Genomic DNA, 19477 nt, shown 5'->3' with positions numbered 1-19477 from the left:
GTCGGGCGGCCAAGAGCTCTCTATATCGCCGTGTTCCTTCGCGAGGCTTACCGTTGTGCCTTTTTTTTTTTTTCGACGCCGCACCGTTTTTCAGGATCGCACCCATGCATGTACGGGTTGCCGCATACATTACACCCGGCAAAACGCCATTAGGAGAAGCGCGACCAAGTGCCCGTCAGTCTTGCGGGGCGTGTACACTGCATGACGAGGAGCCGTTGCTGCACCCTACGCACGAGGGTTCATTCCCGAAGCCGAGTTGCAGCAGCGGCAGTTTTCAACGTCCCGCTGGCACACGCACGACCCGAGCTGGTCTGCTCGCCGTTAAAGGTGACGTGCCCCGAGCGTCGTTCTAGTTTATGGAGCGTGCATACGCGCTCAGGAGCGAGCGTCTTTCTTTTGTGCGCGCGCTCGAGGTTCCGGCCCACTGCACGCTATTAATGACGCAGTGTCTCCGTTTGTGCTCTGTGTACAAGGACACAGCTTCAGCTGGCTCTTTCTTCGCCGGTAACGGGAACCCGTTTACAGCCACTCGAAGTCGCGTTCCCTCCGTGTTTCTTTCTTTCTTTGTTGCTCTAGAGCCGCGCGCGCGCGCGCTTTGCGTTCTTGGTTTCCTGGCTTACTTCTTTCCCAAGTTCTTGCTTCCCCGAAATTCCGGTTCTCCTATCTCCTCCATACCGTCTCCTTGTCGGTTTTAGCGGGCCGGCCAACGGCTTGACCACTCCTTCTGAAGTTGGTCTATCTCGCCAAACGCACAAGCGCCAAGGAAAAAGGTCGTAAAGGCGCCATGCTTGTGAGCTCGGGCTTGATGATGGGGAGCGCGTCGCGTAAGCAAGATCCTCGCCGGTCCCCGCTCTGCGCTGTCCTCGAATGGCCTCTCACGGTTTTGAAAAGTGATTTCGCGCTCCTCCAGGGCTCCCGTCTTTTATTACGTGCCGGTCGAGGCAGCCGCGCTCGCTTAGATAAAGAAAGCTTTCAGAGGTTTCGAAACGAGAGAAAAGTAAGCGCCGAATCGGAACCTCTGTCATCTGAGATTTTTTTTTCTTTTTTCGTGCGCGAAACAGCGCGCGAGGGGACTGAATTAATCCGGAGCACGTATTGCGATGTTATCTCGAATCGGTATACTTTTATGAAATCTTTCCACCGGACTTTTATCTGGTTGGAGTGAGTCATATGCCGACAAGCTCATGAGGTCCCCGAAAGGCAAATCTAAGACTGCTGCTCTTGTATAGAAAGGAGGCTACTAGCGATGATAGAAACGAGGGGTACGGATTAGAAAAAAAATAAAATAGAAGGAAAGGCGATGTAAATACTGAAGCAATGGTTGCGTTATTCACTATGTATATATACGCTGTGCGCTGTATGGCAAGCGTTTAAATTTATCAACCCTGTTAGCATTTAGTATACTTGTATTGTAAACTCCGTGTACGTGGACTGGAGTTCGTTATTGCGAGATAGACCCATTGTTATCAGACTTCACGCCTGTCGGAAACACTGCAGGAGCTCATTCTCGAACCGCGACGAACCTCGGGGAATGACAACTTTCGTTTTCAGCAGCTGTTGTTACTCCGGAAACCGTCCGGTGTGTGTACATCAGCTGGGAGTCGTGCAGTCGTGCGGCGAGGACTAAGTGTTAGAGAGTAATAAGAAGGGCCGAGTGTGTGCGGGCCACATTGAGGCTGAAAAAATAAATATTTGTTTATCAAGGCAGCGACTGTAGTCGAGGATTTCTCGCGAGACGAGAAACATATTTTCTTTCTTATGACCAGGGTTTCTTCGAGCCCCCCCCCCCCCCCCCCTGTTTTTTTAGACGGCGTTATATATAGCATTCCTAAAGAATGTAAACCGCCGCCGTTCTACTTGTTATCATTGTTTTTACAAGCTATGCGCTCTTCCGTTTTCGGATCTCCGAAATTGGCTTTTTCGTTGCGTGCCTTGCCTTTTTCCCGACTGTGCCGCCTTCAAACATTTTTTTTTTCCGGTGAACAAAAACACGTCTCGTCTGGTTCAAACTATCGCGCGGCGGCCGCAGCTCGGCGTCACGCCATAGCCCGGAACCGGCCGTGCCAATTTCCCGGCATCCTTTCCCTCCCTCTCCCGCACCCGACGCCTCGCCCATCTTCTCGCTCCGCAGATATCTGCCCAGAAATCATCCCTCAAATACTCCTTCCCCACCCTTCGCGTTTCCTCTTCCCCGTCGTTCCAGTTTCCCAGTGCTCTCATTTCCTTGGCGGTCTCGCTGCTGTCTTGCATTTTTCTACGCTCCTCCGTCTTTTCCCATTCCCCAGCGCATCCCTTCCCTCTGTGCGCGTCTTTTTTCAGGGCCTCCCGATTCCCCGGCATTCCTCTCACTCCCCATCACGGTCCCTTCGACGCCTTCCTTAAACACAGTGTCCCCGCGACGCGCTCTCCCTCTTTTCTCAAATCCGCTTCCGAAGCTTTCCCCAAATCCCCGCCTTCATTTCCCACTTTCTCGCCGGCGCCCTGCGTGCACACGTAAACCGTTATATCCTCGTGTACAGAACACGCACATACAGCGCGGAAAACGGGCTCACTTGTTTGCACTGTTTACCCCCCCCCCCCTGCGCCCAGTTTCCCGACGATATTTTCCCCATATCCCGAAAAGCACGGCCGCAACCGCTCGCTTTCGGGCTTGCTAGCGAGATGCCCGGCGCGAACGGCGCGCGCGTCCTTTGTTTGCCGTGCACGTGGCGCGCCCAGCACCCGCTACAAGCACAAGCGCAATATAGTGTGTGTGTGTGTGTGTGTGTGTGTGTGTGTGTGTGTGTGTGTGTGTGTGTGTGTGTGTGTGTGTGTGTGTGTGTGTGTTCTTGTGTACGTGCGCCTTCCGAGCGCCGTGTTTACACAAATGTTCCCGCGAGGGCGCGAGAGGATGGGGAGACTGTATTATACCGAGTACGGAAAGGGAGGGAGCAGAGCTCGCAGGCTGCCGCCGTTGTGCGTCCCGAAAGGGAGCGCGCGATCCTCTGTGCGTGTTTTGTCTTTAGGATCCATGCAGCCTGTTGTGTTTATTCTCAGGAGCTGGTGCAGTAGATTTTCGAAGGAAAGCAACTGTCCAGCCGGTGTTGCTACTTTGCACTACACGGTCTGTGATGTTGCGCGTAGAGAGAAAATGCATTTGCCCCGTCAGACTTGAAATGACTAGGTTTTTTTTGTTAGCTTTTTCTTTTAGATAGCTGAGCAAACGAGAGACAGAAGGTAAATTCTGGGGGCTCGGCGTGTCAAAACCACAGGTCCGAAAAAACAGGTCCGAATCCACGCCCTATAGCGACGGTTGCCTCCGAGTAACAAAAAGAAAAAAAGAAAAAATAATAAAAATAAAAGACCACGAATGTTATTCTTTTGCGGGCAGGAGGCGCCGGAAGGGATTGCGAAGCCGGAAATGCGTCATGGCCGCATTGTTTTAGAAATCGCCTATTGCGCCCTGGAGCGTCACTCGGGCGAGACGACTCCTAACCTTCGCGGGCTCGATAAATGTCGTAAGTGGCGGCAGCCCCAACTGTCAGGCGACTCTCTCAACAGCGCGTGCACGCGACGCAGTATAACGCACGTGCAAACGACTCGATAGGATCTCGTTTCGATAGGCTTCGGAGAGTTACCGCGCGCGTTCTCGAAAGAAAGAAGAAGCATACGACGAAGCCTCCATGTTCGATATGTCCAACGCTCCAGTACGTTACGATGGAATTATTGCTCATAAGTGTCGATGAGCACGTTTCGCGAGTTCGATATAGATAATAATTCGTTTTATCCGGGTTTTTGTAATATTCGTGTTCGACTGTACAACAACCAATGCGCGGTACCCTGGTTGGTTCTCATGTATGTAGATGGCTGTACAGACGCGTTCAACTTTTTGTGGCGATATTAACTTGACATCACTTGTGTGCAGATATGAAAATAAAGAAAGAAAATTCTTCAGCTCAACCGAAAAATGGAACCGTGGGTACAGGTGGCCTATATGGCCTGTGGCGTTATAAACTTTGACTTCCCTGTCGATAAATGTCACTAGACTTTCTGCAGAGGACCTGTTCAGACGTCTATGTGCACAACACTTGAGGGAAGTACAATAGGTCCGTTAAGGATGTGGACATTACACAGCGATAAGGACAGGATCATGTAAGGCGCGGTGGATCAGGGGCTGTGGCGTTTCGCACGTTGCTGAGCACGAGGTCGTGGGTGCAATTACCGGCGACCGCATTCCTTTCGGCGTGGAATACGAACAGGCGAGGGCATACTATATTGTTTAGGTAGTCGAAATTACCCACTGTTTAGTTTCAGCACGCTGAACCCCACAATGTAATATGTTTGTAGATAGCCAGAATGGCATATACCAGGATATTTCGACAGCGGGCTAATTGTTTATACGTATAACCAAAATTATGCGCAGAACTGCGCACAAATTTCTGGGAGCACCGTTACGACTGTGATCTGTTGGAAGCGCCAGGCCATCTCACTGCGCACTGCTCTGCGCACATCTCTAGCATTTTTTTTTTTTTTTACAGGATGGAGATAATGGGTACGTCTATCAACCAAAATAAAAAGGGAAGTCCCTGAAGCTCGTGCCAGCAGGAATAACGTCCCCCGATGGCAGATGCATGAGCGCGCTTTCCTTAGCTCCGAGCAAAAAAGTGTTGCGCTCAATCGGCGACTATCGATGGCATTGGTATGTGCTCGAGAACGTGTCGTTGCGCATGCGACGTGGCCCCGTATATGTATTCACACAGTTTACCTAAACAGTTGATAGCTTGCGCTTGGTGTCCTGTGTCTTTGTACACGCCATTGTATCCTTTTTCCGTAATTTCTTGCACACTAGCTTGGGTGTAGTTGTATAGCAGGAGTGTCGAGTATAAGCGCTGTTGCTTTGTCTTCGTTGGTTTCTCGTGCCACAAAGGGAAGCTCTTTACAGTCCTCCTGACAGCGCTGTCTTGCGTCCCGTGCTGTGCTCACATACGAGGGCGCCACATCAGCAGCAGCATCGTACACTCCACCTCTCCCCGCGAAGCAGGCGATGGGGAAACCGCGAATCCCCCCCGGCCGCTGCCGTTTTTTCTCGCTGCTCCTGGCGCGCGTTTATAGAGGCGGTTTCTGGTGTTTCATGAATAATTGGGAGCCGTCGACTGCGGGCTCCCTTCTCCGCGGCTTAGGCCCTGTAACTGAGCCGCGCTGTTCGAGCGATGCCGCAGTGCGACCTTTTCTCTCTCGGCGCTGCTTCGTGCGCCGCTCCCACGCGCGCGCGCTTCCCACGATCGACGTCAGCGCGCGTTCTGCTCGTCTTCGAACAGCCAGTGCTGCAATGCAGCTCGCCCGCGCTCGTCCTGTCTCGCGTTGCGTAAGCACAGCGTAGGCTGCCGTGTATGATTATGCCCTACAAAAACCGCCGGGGCAATCTCTAACGCCGAGATCGTTCTGCTATACCGCATGAATGATTGAAATCCAAAAATCGAGAAGCGGGCCGACAGATGGATTATATCGCATTGTGGTATGAAAGTTACAAACGGGGATAAGTTGGTCCTGTCTTTGTCAAAGGCCTTTGGCAAAGACAGGACCACCTATCGAAACGTAGGGCAGCCTTTCTGAGGCACCTTATCCACGTTTGCAACATATGAAGGATGGGTAATACGTGGATTGTATGTATTGTCTTCGTGCTTGTGGCTTCGAGCGTCTTAGTGGCATACTTGTTACGCCTGATCTTTCTAGATTTCCTGGCAGCCATATATTACTAAGCGCATGAAGACGATGAGCAAAACGAGAACGAGGGGAAAGCAGGAGCCAATGTTTCGACAAGTGGACTTGCCTTCTTCAAGGCCTTGAAGAAGACAAGACCACTTGTCGAAACATTGGCTCCTGCTTTCACCTCGTTCTCGTTTTCCTCATCGTCTTGAATTTCCGTCTCCAGCATTCCCCGTGTTTTCCCTAAACGCATGAAGGCCTTTAGGAATATATGCCTATTCATGATGTGTGTGTGTGTGTGTGTGTGTGTGTGTGTGTGTGTGTGTGTGTGTGTGTGTGTGTGTGTGTGTGTGTGTGTGTGTGTGTGTGTGTGTGTGTGTGAGAATAAGATCTTTGCTCACACGCATAATCGTTTTCGAATCGTCGCATTTATGTCGTAATATTTTGTTGAAAATGATTAATTTGCAAACGTAGAAAGCCGTTTGAAGGACGAAGTTTATGCAGAAGTATATGTACTGCCCGTCACTCCCATGCTGCTGGCGGAACCGGCATGCTCGCAGAGGTGGTATTTTTTTTTTTTTCCAGCAAACTCTTTGTGCTGCCGTGCGCTTCATCTGTGTTGCAGCTTGAATAACGTTAGTCTGCGTGTGCGTTGGTGCATTTGCTGTTCGGGCGATACGACCGCGCGTATCGTATTTATTTCTTTCGCAATATTTGTTAGCGTGCTGCCAGACCGTCATCTAAGCTAACATTCCCGGCTTCTTGTTAAAAGTCTGCGTTCATCTAGTTTCCCCATGCGGACATTTTGACCTGGTTCCTAAACTAACTCGGAACCAACTTGACGATGCACGCAGCGCGTCCGTATTGCTGTTGTGGTGTCCCGATTCCCGTGCCCATAGTCTCGTATGGCGGCGTTTCTGGACATAAATATCTAAAGGTCGACAAATGCCCTGCGTTGAAGTTGCGCATGCAGAGTGGACCAGTACGCACGTTTTTCTTACAGTGGCTGTAAGCGTGTGGTCCGTGCCAGCAGTGCATCTTGCATGAATAATAATAACGAGTCGCGCTCGGCGCACTTTGCCCGTGTACTCGTGGTCGCGCAGGGCTCTCCTCCCCACACAGTCTGGGAACGACAGGCCTAATTAACTCGCGGGAAGCAAATTGTGCGCGGTTATATGCGCGTGTCGGAACGGGTGCCTCTCGCGGATTTTTCGAGTCACGTTAGGGTATAGCGGCGCCCGGGCAAGTGCTCGTTTAGCCTGCATTCGGAGCACCGTTGTACGGGCAACTTTATCGTGGTAGCGTAGGCTTTCTTTCTTTCTTTTCGTTGTTGTTGAAAAAAAAATACGTTTACGTAATAAACAGGCTTGCTGGTATCGCTCCAGCTGCAAGTTGGAAGGGAGGCTTCGGCTGCAACTATAAATAATGCTCGGTGTCGCGTTGTCGCCGCTTTGCTAACTGCTCACAAAGTATAGCGAGTTCGTCTTGCACGTTAAGCTTCGGGCGAAGCAATGTTTACTTATTGGTGGCGTCCGAACCGCGTTGTCTCGCGAATGTCGCCGTGATCTGAAACGCCCGGCAGAGGCACGCAAAGGATGTCGCAGCTTTCTTGTGCGCGGCGCTTCGCGGTTACTGCGGGAGCTTAGTTAACCATCCCATACATAGCTATATTCTGCCCACGTTTAAGTGGATCACTTTCCCTCAAAACGAACATGCAGTTGTGCGGCCTGCGGGATGCCGCGCACCGTCGGCATGTGTTGAAACACGAACAGGAACAACTTGAGTAACAACAAATTGATCAAAAACCATGGGATGTGATACACGTGTCTGTCAGTCAAGCGATGGCTTCTCGATAGACTTGCTTGAGATGCACTGCTGCAGGTAAACTTATTGGTTAGTGTTGGAGTTCTGTTGGTTAAAGCGACACTAAACGGAAATATCAAGTTGAGCTGTGCCGAAAGATTAGGCGTCTGTAATAACGAATTCGTAATTTGTAGCGAGAACAGACCTTTTCGTAAGCGAGAAAATGACGTAAATCGGAGTGGCTCCGCCCGCTGTGAACGATGGTACCTCTCGCGTGACGTCAGCGCAGTCTGATTGACAGAGAACGGCACATTGGGAGGTCACGTGGATATTACGTCAACTCAGCCGTTCTGGCCCGGGCTGTTCAAATTCATGAGCAGCAGCGGGACCTTCGGTGGCAATTTTCTACGCAACAAAGCCGTATATCGGTACACAGGAAACAATGATATACTTCGAGACAAAATATGTCAATCTAGCTCGACGTATTATTTTGCCTTGGTGTCCCTTTATTTCTGCGAGGAACGCTGGCTTTGGGACGTTCCAGTGCCACCGAAATCGGCCCGCGTTACAAACCGCATTGAAACCCTCGCGAGTTAGGGCACACTCCACGTACTGGCATCAGAATCGGTCCACGAAGTAACCAGCTTTTGATTACAGCGTATTGCAGGGGCCAGCCTGCAGTTTGCCCGGGCCGGACAGCCGCCCACGCAAAGTGGGCTGAAAAGACAAGGAAATCTTCGCCTTGAGAAATAAACCTAGCTGATACACGTAACGTTACGCCTATCAGGCGTAATCACCCTTTACGCGTAATTACATGGAAGTGAGATTTCTAATCGCACACTATCCGGTTTCTATATAAGCATGGTGTTTTCCCGAGTACATGTTTGGGAGCCTGAATTGAACCACTATAACCTGTGTAGGTGAAGCTCTTGGCGCAACAGTGGATCCTATAGTCATTCTCGCCGTGCTATCGCGTTCAGCCTTTGACTCGCGTTTATAACAGTACCTTGCAGTACTGTTACATAAGCGCGACTCTAAACCTCTTGTTTTATCGAACGCTTCTTTGCCGACACAACCTCGATTGCAGAATCAGTCGGTGTCGTCGTGTATTCCTGCCGCATCTTGGAGGCGCTCAACTCGAAACGCCGCTTTCTATTTCACGATTACATTTTCACATTAAAACAAAATTGAAAAATGTTAAATATAATCGGCGAGTCAGTGCTCTCATATTTCTCGCCTTCCGCCCCTTTTTTCCCCACTTCGGTCTTTTCGCTGGCCTTTTCCGCCACCGCCCCGGTATAAGAACGTGCAGCTTGTGTAGAACGCGCTTTAATTGCTCTTGACGTTGTCACGAGGCTACCGACCATTCAGCTTTCTGCTTAGCAAGGTAAATTTGTAAGCCAGCTGGTGAGACAGTGCGAATAGAACCGCTATATACACAGGACGGAGGGAGACGACAACCCAGGGCGACAACGCATACCGCCCTGTGTTGTTGTCGTCTCCCTCGCCCGTGTCTGTAGCGGTTTTATTCACAATTCGGCTTTCGTTTCGCCGGGCGTCTTCGACCGACGAGCGTTCGTGCCGATGAGGCAACGGCCGCCGCCGCTCGAGTTGTTTTCGCCGGAAGTGGTCCGGCCGCTCAGTTACGCAGTTCCGACTTGCTACGGGCGGCCTTCAACGCCGTTTGTCCTCCGTGACAGCGCCCGCGCAAAAGCCGACCGAGAAGTTCGGTGCAGTGAGGAGGGAAGCTGCGCGTAAGAGGAGTACGTCGCTCGATCGACTTGTTAAATCAAATAAGCCCGATTCGCCCATTGATTCAGCCGCTGTCTGCAGTCGCTGGCTCGGCTCGCGGTTTCTCTCTCGCGATATCCGATTTGCAGCGAGCGCTCCGCGCATTGCCCCACGCGCCTCGCCTCCACAAGCTCAGTTTTATTTTCTTCACGCTACACATCCGGCTGTGCACCTCTTCTTTAAGCGCGTCGAGGATGTTTGTGAGGGACGCCGAATTTCGGAGTCGACCTGAGGTCACTGTGGTTATCCTGTGCTTTATTTTTTTTTTTTCGGTTTCAGTTACTAGATATAGTGTGCCGGGGTATACCACAATGAAGCGATCGTTACCTGTAGGCTTTTATTCGGGATTCTCAATGGTACCAGCGTTCTCTCACTTTTTGCTCGGATAGTGAAGTCAAGTTAACGCGTTTGTGAAGTGCCGAGCCTGTGCGTGTGCAACTGTTTGCGCGACTGAGAATAAGTCTCGTTGTCGGGCTTGTATCTGCGTGCCCGCACGAACACGCAACACCGCGGCCGCTTCATCGAGCGGCCGTGGCAACACTGAGCACAACGCTTCCTCGAAGTCGTCTATCGCAAATTTATCTGCACCGAATTTGCGCTATTGCCCTACGCGTGTCATCTCGTCTACTTTGCCTACGTTCATCAGCAACTCGCCAAAGACTTTTACGTCACCGGTGCGGCACGCGTAGTGTTCGTTATGATCACGCAGATGATAATTATTTAATGTGCACACTCTTTATTTCGTCACGGGAAGTAATCATAAAGATTATTGCGCGGATTACACGGAATTAAGCGATGCAGGAAAAAAAAAGAAATAATGCGACCGCTCGATCACTGTGATGCTGAAGTCACTTAAGTGAGTGAGTGAGTGAGTGAGTGAGTGAGTGAGTGAGTGAGTGAGTGAGTGAGTGAGTGAGTGAGTGAGTGAGTGAGTGAGTGAGTGAGCGAGTGAGCGAGTGAGTGAGAACCTCTGTACAGGCGGGCTCGGCTTTGCCGGACGGTGCCCGATATTTCTCAGCCTATAGTCACTGGAAAAGGAGGCGAAAAATGAGGATAATTCGTTCACTCTGAGAGAGAGAGAGAAAGAAAGAACAACCATGAAAACAAAATACTAAGAACATAATCAACCATGCATTAATGACGCAGTAAGAACCACTTCATTCTCGCACCTCATCACAGTGCGGAATATAACAGCGGTTCGTTTGTAGAAAGTGTCTCCAGTATTCTCGTCTCTCGAAAGCATGTTTCCCTGGAGCCTCCGGCGCTAGCTACATACTGCGGTCAAATCAGAATCCAAGAAGCGTGTATTTTCAGCGCGCCATTTGTTTCGGCGGCCACGCGATGCGCTTCTCGGCGAGTTCGAAGTTACGGAGACTTCGCTTCTTCGCGGTCTGCTTCTTCACGGCGATTCGCGGAGGCTGGCGGCAGTTGTGGACCCACGAGCCCCAGTGCCGGCCCAGCTAGAGCCGCGCGGGCTGCGCTTCTCTCCCTCGACGACGGGAGGACATAAATATCAATAAGGACCGCGCAGTGCGCGGCGACTCGCGAGCGATTCTCGCGGCGAAACAAAACACGCCCGTTCGGTCGGAACAACGGCGATGAACGCCGCTGGGCGTCGCGCGGTTTGTTCTCTCTCAGCACGTTTTCCCAGGCGTGCAGTAGTAGTACGGCGCGCGCGGCAAATGTATGGCGGCGGTTCTTTTCTGCGGGCGTATGCAACAATGCTCGCGGTGTGTAGTGACGATGCAAAGAGACGTCGTGGCGTAGCACGCGTGGACATTCGGGTTTTGTAGTTTTACTTAGTGTACGCAGAGACATATCGCGCGTCGCGAGATCGCTCTACGGGGACTCGGCCGGCGCTTGGGCCGGGACTTTAGGCGGTGCGAGATTTGAGCGAATGGGTCGGGATTGGTGTGTAGCTGCGTGCGTTTACAGAAACGGGTATGCATAGCTACCTGACTGTCGTGCCGTTGACAGGGATGGGGGAAAAATACAAAAACGCGGTGATCGGTGGCCGTCTGGCGTGATCATTGGAGCGGTGGCTTATTGTACCAGCGCACGTACTTTGCGCGCACGACAGACTGTTCAACGTTGGTGCCGGCATCCGGCGTCGCTGTATAGTAAACCGTTCACGCGCTAAACGGTATTCTGCTGAAAAAAAAGAAGAAGAATATACCGAAGTGCTCTTCCAGCAGCTGGCTGGCTCATTCGCGCTGAGATTTCGCACAGGAGCAACGCTTCGCAGTGAGTTCACTTTATTTCCACACATTCGTCTACTAATCGCCTGTTTCGTCCGAAAAAAAAAAAAGGAATACATTAAGCGAAATGCGCATAGACTGCTGCGGTGCCGCTAAATAAAAACGTCGCTATCGCAGCACCAGAACGGTGGCGCCAATTGTCGCCTCTATGGCGGAAGGCGCCTTTCACCGTTCAGGGTTACCGTTCAGGATACGTTCAGGGTTACCGCCTCAATAAAGGGATGAGACAGGTGCTGACAAATTGCTTCTTGAATAGCGAGGTTTGTTTTGCTGAGACTGTGGCCCACGCTGACGCTATTTATTGTCGGTGTCGAAAGCGAGAGAGCAGCAATAAGCGATCAACTTGGGAGAGTTTTGGCGGCAGTGGTGCATGCTTCGAGTTCGATACAACCAGTGTTCTGTTCGGTGTTGTGGTGTCGCCGGACAAACGGGCTATAGACTCGAAGGGAGCTCAACCCTACCCACGAGGGTAGTTATTTCAATTCGTCACGTGCATATACGAGATCGGAATATTTGATCGAATTATCCGGAAGGTCGAATTAACAAATGCCGACAAAATGAACCAATTCGAGTATTTTTTTTTATTCTTTGAAGTAGTTCATAATGTCATTCTGCGTCTTGCTCTTGAAGCTCAATGCAGCCGGCATGCGGTCAAGAGCGCCGTGCTTAAGCGCCGCGCGAACATTGCATTGAAAGGAAAAGTAAAAGTAATACAGATTCACGCCTAGGGAAACAGCAGCACCGTCTGCTGAATTTCTCGTGTTTTCCGGCCTTAGCCGCTGCGGCACATGGGGGGCTCGAGTGGGGTGGAATTAAACGAAGCGGCATGCTTCCGCGTTCGAACTAAACGAGTTTTATTCCATAGCAAGCGTTTGATCTCTCACATGGACTTACCAGTGCGTTCGATTTAAACGAAAAGTCGAATTAACCGAGGTTTAATAAACGAGAGCTGAATGTATACAGTTAATAGTAGTGCCATATCTCTTCGAGACTGTCTTGGGCTACGCTGAGAGCACCTACGCGACACTACAGGTATAGGCAGTGTATCTGCCTACATGTGAGAGTGATATAGGACAAAATTCGTTATGCCCGAGTTCATTGTGCGCTGCTTTCGCTGTTCCTTTCAGTTTATTTTGCGTTAAGGCGAGGTCAGTGGGGCCTTCGCTTCGTATTTCGCAGTGTTATTGACGTCGGACTCGCCGCGGTAGCTCAGTGGCTGTGGCGTTTGACTGCTGGAAACGTGACCTCAATGGCTGCATTCCGATGGAGGTGAAATGCAAAATCACTCGTGTTGCGTGCTTGCTGTGGACGTTAAAACACTCCATGCCGTATGGCTACCCTCATAGCTCGTGCGGTACTTTGGTACGTTACGGCACACACACACACGCACGCACGCACTCATAAACCAATCATTCGGTAATGACGTCACGCACAATTTCTCGTCGTACCTATATGCACCGTCGCTCCATAGTTGGCTCTACGTCTGCGCCAACTAGCGAACCAGTATTGCTTTCCTTTCCTGGCTTTCTCTTATTGGTCAGGGGACTTGCTGTAAAGAAAGCCTGTACGTGGAGTAACCAAAAATACCGTAAACAGCTTTTTAATAGCAGGCTTGATTTTTCACGTCTTCAGTTCTACCGCAACATTCTGAATTATTCCCGGCCAGTGCCACGATAATTCGTCAGACATATGTATACGGTTAACAGAGCGATGAATCGGGCTAGTTGGTGTACGTTGATTGGGCTGGTTGTTTGCATTTCCTGTCAGTTTGCGTCTTCGTTCCCATTCTGTGTCCGTCTCGTCCGCGTTAGTGTGCGCTTGTACATGGCGCAACGACATGAGTGAGAATATGTGCGGGTTCTTCGCGAGACAAAGCTTTATTTACGGACTACAGGATATTCACAAATGCGATGGTGAATGACTTTTGTGTAGCCAGATCGGCAATACGGCGTTTGTGTTCGTTGTTCCTCTCGTGACCGTGTTTCCTACGCTTGATTTTTGATTTTAATTTGATTAATTTTTCCTTCTGTACATCAACAGAAATCGAAGCAGAAGCAAAAGGCTATACAGCCTGACGGAGGCTATTGCTCCGATATGCAGTGCGGCACGCATACATAATACAAAAAGGAAAACCGAAGCAATATGCAGTATTTAAAATCAGGTAATCATTTTACAATCTAAATTGTCCTTATAGATATAAAAAACAATAAAAGTATTAACACAGAGCGATGGAGAGAAGCAAATCGCCATACATATATCATCACATCCGCAACAAAAAGAAACAAATGTGCGCTCATAGATAAAATAAAGCACACTCTGAACATTGAGCAAGATGAAAAGTCCAGGCACATGGAGGTTTTAATCGACACTATAAATATAATCGAAACTATAAATCACGTTACGTTTTTATCGCCACTCCGGGGCCAGCCGAGGCACGATGTTTCGAAAGCTACAGCTCGTCAGCCACTGTGTTCCAAAAACGGTGCAGGTAAAACCCATTATCGTGGCGGCCTTCATTCCCAGCGGTGACTTCACGTACGTCGTACGTGACGTCACAAGCAGGGAAACCGAACGTGTACCGCCGCTCCATGGCGCAGCGTCTCCGTCGGCGTTCCCCGAAACACCTGGCGAACACGTATTGCGCCTTTTCCCGCCTTTCTTTCCTCCCCGGGGGGTTTGCCGGAAAGCCCGCACACAGGGGGGAGAAACGAAAAGTGCTCGAACACGATTGGGAGAGCGCGGCACGGTGTGGGTGGTGCAGCAGGCCGCGCCGGAGAGGCACTCGAGGCCGGAGGCGACGTGCTCGGGCAGCCAGAATCCCTTTTTCCCCTAAAGCTGCGCCGCCTTGATGGGGAAAGCGAGGGAAGGGAGACTGTTCCTTTTGCCTCCCCGTTTTCTTGCTGGCGCTCTTCTTCCGTTTCTGCCGCCCATTCCGCGCTGCCGCCGCGGCTCTATGGTATACCGTTAGTTCCTTCGCGCGTTTCGTGCAGTGTACGTACACTTACTCTCTCGAGAGGGCGCTACCCTCGCCTTTTGCATGGCGGCTCCTTCGCTGAATCGAAATTGTTTCTTGGCGTTCGGGGCATGTATACTTAACTGTTTGGATATAGTTGCGTTCCTTCCCGTTTTGTTTTCTCCAGCGCCGTTTCATTTCCTAGCTTAACCCTGCTGCCTTCTTTTTGTTCTTGGGAGGCGGGACACTTTATGCCCTCTGTCCCGCTTGTTTGCCGTAGCGACAAATAAGTAGGAAAAAGGGGAGAGTGCCTTGCAGCGGCCCCTTAAGCGGTAGTGAAGGGACAGCCGCCACTGTCGCTTTTTCTTTCCCCCAATCGCATCTCGCCCTATTTCTTCCACGAGGAAGAGAAGGGAAGACGTCTGCTGCAGCTTTGCTTTGAGCCTCCTCCCCAAAAAGCGCCGGCTCTTGCGTTCGCCTTTCCTTCGCCAGGCTGTGTTCCCCGCGCGCCGCATCCTGTTTCGAAGCGTGGAGCTGCAGCGTCGAAACCGTCGCCGACGTTCTTCTTTCCGCCTCATCCCTGTCCCCTCCCCGCCTTTTTATCCTGCTGTCGTCTTTTTCCCCCTAGGCGGTACTGCGCGTCGATGAGTCACGGCGCGGCGACGCGTGCTGCCGACTCCTCGGCGCCTTTCTTTTACTCCCGCGGAGCAAATATGTACGCGTGGTACGTCTTCGGGGGATTTGCGCGCTCGCTCGCGGGCAGGATGTGTGTGTAGTTCTCCGTTCCCAACGCTCCCGGTTTTCCCACCTTTTCCCCATCCGGGATGCACTATTCCATGCGCTTTACCCGACTGTACCTCGCCTTTACTCGCCCAGGATCTAGGCGGAGCGTCATCCCCCGTGCTTCGCTCCTCTTTCCCTAACGGGAGCAAGGCGGGACTCCCATCGGACTATCCACGCTCCTTTCTCCCACCCCTTTCCCGTCCTAAGACTACGCGGCTGACTGCCTCCCTCGCAGCTTCCGCGTCCCGAAATAGAAAGTTCCGCGTGCCGTTTGCGAGAACTCGTGTGCGCGTGCACACGTACTAACCGCCCCGCGGGGAAATACGTGCTGCGCGCCGAAGCGCGAACTGACAGACACGAGCGAAAACTGAATACGTGTCTCCTTTGAAGGCTCTTCAAAAAATAGCGGGCCGTGGGCGGAGGCTTTCTAGAAGAGTGCGCTGGCGCGTGTGGCATGCTATGTGAGGCGTTGTGTGTCAGAACGCGATCGGCTCGATTTATAGTGCACCGACGCCGGATGAAAGATCACAGGTGCGCGCCTCCGCTCGACGTGACTCGTGCCCTCGGGCCGAAGTTTATTGAGCGCATATGCGGCTCAGGTGAAGCACGCCTCACCACTGTGTGTGCATGCGTTGAACCGTATTACTTCTTGCAATCGATCTTAAGGTGGCGCTGCATAACTCGTACCAAGAAGCTGCAGTGTGCAAGGGAACTTGGTGCCCATCTTTGGGCATGTTAAATTTGTCTTTTTTGAGAGCGTTCGATGTACAGCAGCATTCGGGATAGTGAGCTGCTGGAGACTACACATAACACATACACAGTGCTAAAATGGTAGCATAGCATGTCAGCTAATACTGCCTCACAAAAATACCCATGATGTGGAAACACTTCATGCGCAGAAGCAGCTTGCTCATGTCAACTACCTTCTAACCCTTTAATCTCCAATGCCAAGCTGTACTCGTCGTGGGAGGTTGTACCAATATTGTCAATGACGAGTCAGCCTCCTCAGCTTGATGTTGTGCTGCTCTGACTGCCAAACACGAATTACAGTTGGAATTAATGGAAAGCTGCCCTCAAGAGCAACTGTTCTTTTGTTTTTATTTTTTATAATAATTTTAACCAGAAACCAATCGAGTAATATATTTTCAGAGCCAGAATGACAGAAAAAATTATGACTGCATAAAAAATTTGGGAAGTTTGGTACTTTCTTCAAGAAATAATTTGGGGGTTAAAGGGTTAAATCACCGCAGGTCTTGGTGTGTTGATGTTCACTGGATGCACATCATGTGCCAGTGTTACTCTAGCATGCAGTGTATAGTAAAAAGAGCCAGCAGCAGACTGTCAAAAATTGTTTACTTCCATGTGTGATGATCACTTTTGCAATATAGCGGCAGTGTACATAATTTTCACAGTAGTCCTTTCTTAAATCCCAAAGCCTGGTCGTACCGCAGAAGCTGAGTGGCTGCTGGGGCTAATTCGATGCATGATGCCTTACCTCAGGTTGGCAGTATTTTAATACTTACTTTTTGCACTTACAGGACACTGAGGTGCTTACGACGTGGCTGAAGAACCTTCACTTCGAAGAGTACACGCATCTGTTCCTGCAGGCAGGCTATGACATGCCTACCATATCACGGATGACCCCAGAGGTACGAATGTGACTGACAGTGTATTGGTTGTTTATACAGAGTTTTTCAAACAACTTGAACCATAGGCATATCTACCAGGTGGGCGGAGGGGCCGAGTGCCCGGTAAATATGCCTACGATTCAGGTTACATGAAACACCCTGTATAATTTACCACTTTACATTGCCCTTTTTTACGCTTGTGACATGCGCTACTTTGTAATGCAGGACCTGACAGCCATTGGCATCACAAAGCCAGCGCATCGAAGGAAGCTCAAGTCGGAGATCAGCAACCTCAATATTTCGGATGGGATTCCAGACTACAAACCGGTACATGCTTTCGTAGTCTATCAATATGCAGCCTTAAAGGGCCCCTCACCAGGCCCCATAGGAAATCTAGGTTATATGCTGGAAGTTGTTACATGTCCTATAGAGAGCATTCTGCCGCAAAAATTTTAAAAATCGGTTCATTAATAGTCGAGTTATGAATATTTAGGTGCCGCGAACCCATGATTTCACGAGGCGAGCTCCACTGCCAAGCAAGACACTCTCTCCACTTGCCTCGTCTAGCCTCTACAAACGAAATTTCTTCCCCGCGTCCTCCCATACCGGACCTCGAGGATTGGGTGACGCATACGTCACGTGCCCCGCATTCATTCTTTTTTTCCTCCTCGCTTTTTTGCGGCATGGTACAATTCCGCTGACGGCATTGCGCGCGACCTGTTGTGATTGTCTCGCTTCGCACAGTGCACAACTTTGCATGCCGTGCACGAGGACACCTGACTAGCGGTATAAGTCAGTGCTACACGAATACTGAGGCAGACACGAGCGGATCACAGAGCATGATTTTGCGCTAGAACACTGTGAAAAATGGCATAGTTTCAGTGTCCGCATGTGCGACTTCACGACGTGGGAACACGCAGACGAAACAGAAGTACATCTCTCTTGCTACGATGCAGAGTAAAACAAAAATATGCAGACATTCGCTTTGTGTGTTTTATTATTTCTCTAAGCTTTAAATAGTTTATTCAAGCAACGTATTGCATAAATAACAGATGTTGTCTTGAATAATTCTCGAAGTCACGTGTCACCACGAGCGACGTCACATTGCAAACACATGTACATAGATGCACTAGCACATGTACGTCATCTTCCAGTTTGGAGTGCGGCGGCCACAAGGAGAAGGGAAAACGGCAGTCGGTGTGAGATTTCGGACCTTTCTGCTGTGCGTAGCGATATAATACTCTACAGACATGATCGTTATCATGCAATGCATGTTCTGCCCTTGTCAGCTGAAAATGGCCAGACCTGGTGAGGGGACTTTAATGCTTGATGGTGTTGTGGTTCCTTCTGCAGGTGATGTGCTCCTCTACATTTCTAGAATGATTTGCTCATTAACATATGTGGCTTTCTACTGCATTATAACCATGTGCAGGACAATCTTCTCACGTGGCTGAAACTCCTGAGGCTTGAGCAGTACTACGGTTCGCTGTGTCAGCAGGGCTATGCCACCGTTGACAGGGTGGCTGATCTCACCTGGGAAGACCTTGAGGACATTGGCATTCAAAAGCTAGGTGTGTATCAGCAGGCACAGAAGGGCAGTTTTTATGGCTCTTGAGAGTTGCAAGAGTTATTTTTAGTTGTAGGTTATTTTTTGTGTTTGTACTCGTTCATGTTATCTTGTCTGAAGCCTTTTGGGTGTCATATGTCTAGTAACACTAAAAACAAACAAAACATGGAATGCAAAAAATGATGCAAAGATGTGTTCCGAAATCTCGGAGGCAACAGCCGGCACTTGCTGACTGCACATTAAAATAAATTTATAACATAATCCTGCTCTCATATGTTACATAAAAATTATAATCAGTGTTACGTATGTAAGAATGCTTCACAGCACCTGCATGAGGCAGGAAGGAGCTATGAGTGCAATCAGAATTGGTCTAAAGCCTTACTTACTCTCTTATACGTAACCTAACCCTCAACTTACATTTTTGCATTGTGTCCACCTTACACGCATTGTTCCTAATTCGAATGTTTATTTCACGTTTATAATGTGTTATGTCAGATACTGTTTGCAGGCATAGGCAATTAAGTAGCTTTCATGCTTTCCTGTGGACTAGTTGTTTTGGTTTTAAAGAGATTGGCAAGAAACTTACTGGTCAGATAGTCTGATCATGATGAAGTGGTAACACAGAAGTCCCGTTTAATATTTTTTATCAGAATTTTTCTGTCTGCAGTGAGAATGTAGTTGTTCACTGGAAGCACACTGCAAACAGTGATAGGGGAGCGCGATAGCGATTATACGCTGCCATTGGTAGGAGGCAGATGACAAGTGCAGCGGTAGTTGCGAGAAAGTATTACTTTGTTTATCAGGCCAATGTACTTGCGATTGATGTTTTCCGAAATCTTAAATTACTTCTGCAATAATAGCTACATGTTTCCATGGTTTCCTTTCCAAATGCTTTGGTCATTAACCAGTCAAGAGTATTTTTTTGCTAAGTCACGTTATGTTCTCAAAAGCAAAGTGACGCTTTTACAGGTGATACGCAGTTCAGCGTGTTGCCGTAGCTACGTGTGTG

General features: G+C 49.9%; 1 protein-coding gene across 1 annotated transcript in view; it reads left to right on the top strand.

Moving 5' to 3' along the window:
* Nucleotides 1-19477, top strand: part of LOC142589624 (caskin-2-like) — a 330427-nt gene that overhangs the window by 292034 nt on the left and 18916 nt on the right. Inside the window, exons 16-18 of the mRNA XM_075701132.1 lie at nucleotides 16812-16922; nucleotides 17127-17228; nucleotides 18334-18472. Coding sequence (XP_075557247.1) covers nucleotides 16812-16922; nucleotides 17127-17228; nucleotides 18334-18472 — 352 coding nt within the window. The remainder of the gene's footprint in view (nucleotides 1-16811; nucleotides 16923-17126; nucleotides 17229-18333; nucleotides 18473-19477) is intronic.

Source organism: Dermacentor variabilis, chromosome 8, assembly GCF_050947875.1.
Source record: "Dermacentor variabilis isolate Ectoservices chromosome 8, ASM5094787v1, whole genome shotgun sequence".
In the NCBI taxonomy this organism is placed as follows: domain Eukaryota; kingdom Metazoa; phylum Arthropoda; class Arachnida; order Ixodida; family Ixodidae; genus Dermacentor; species Dermacentor variabilis.
The sequence above is the reverse complement of the archived record's forward strand: the minus strand, read 5'-3'. Positions and strand labels throughout refer to the sequence as shown.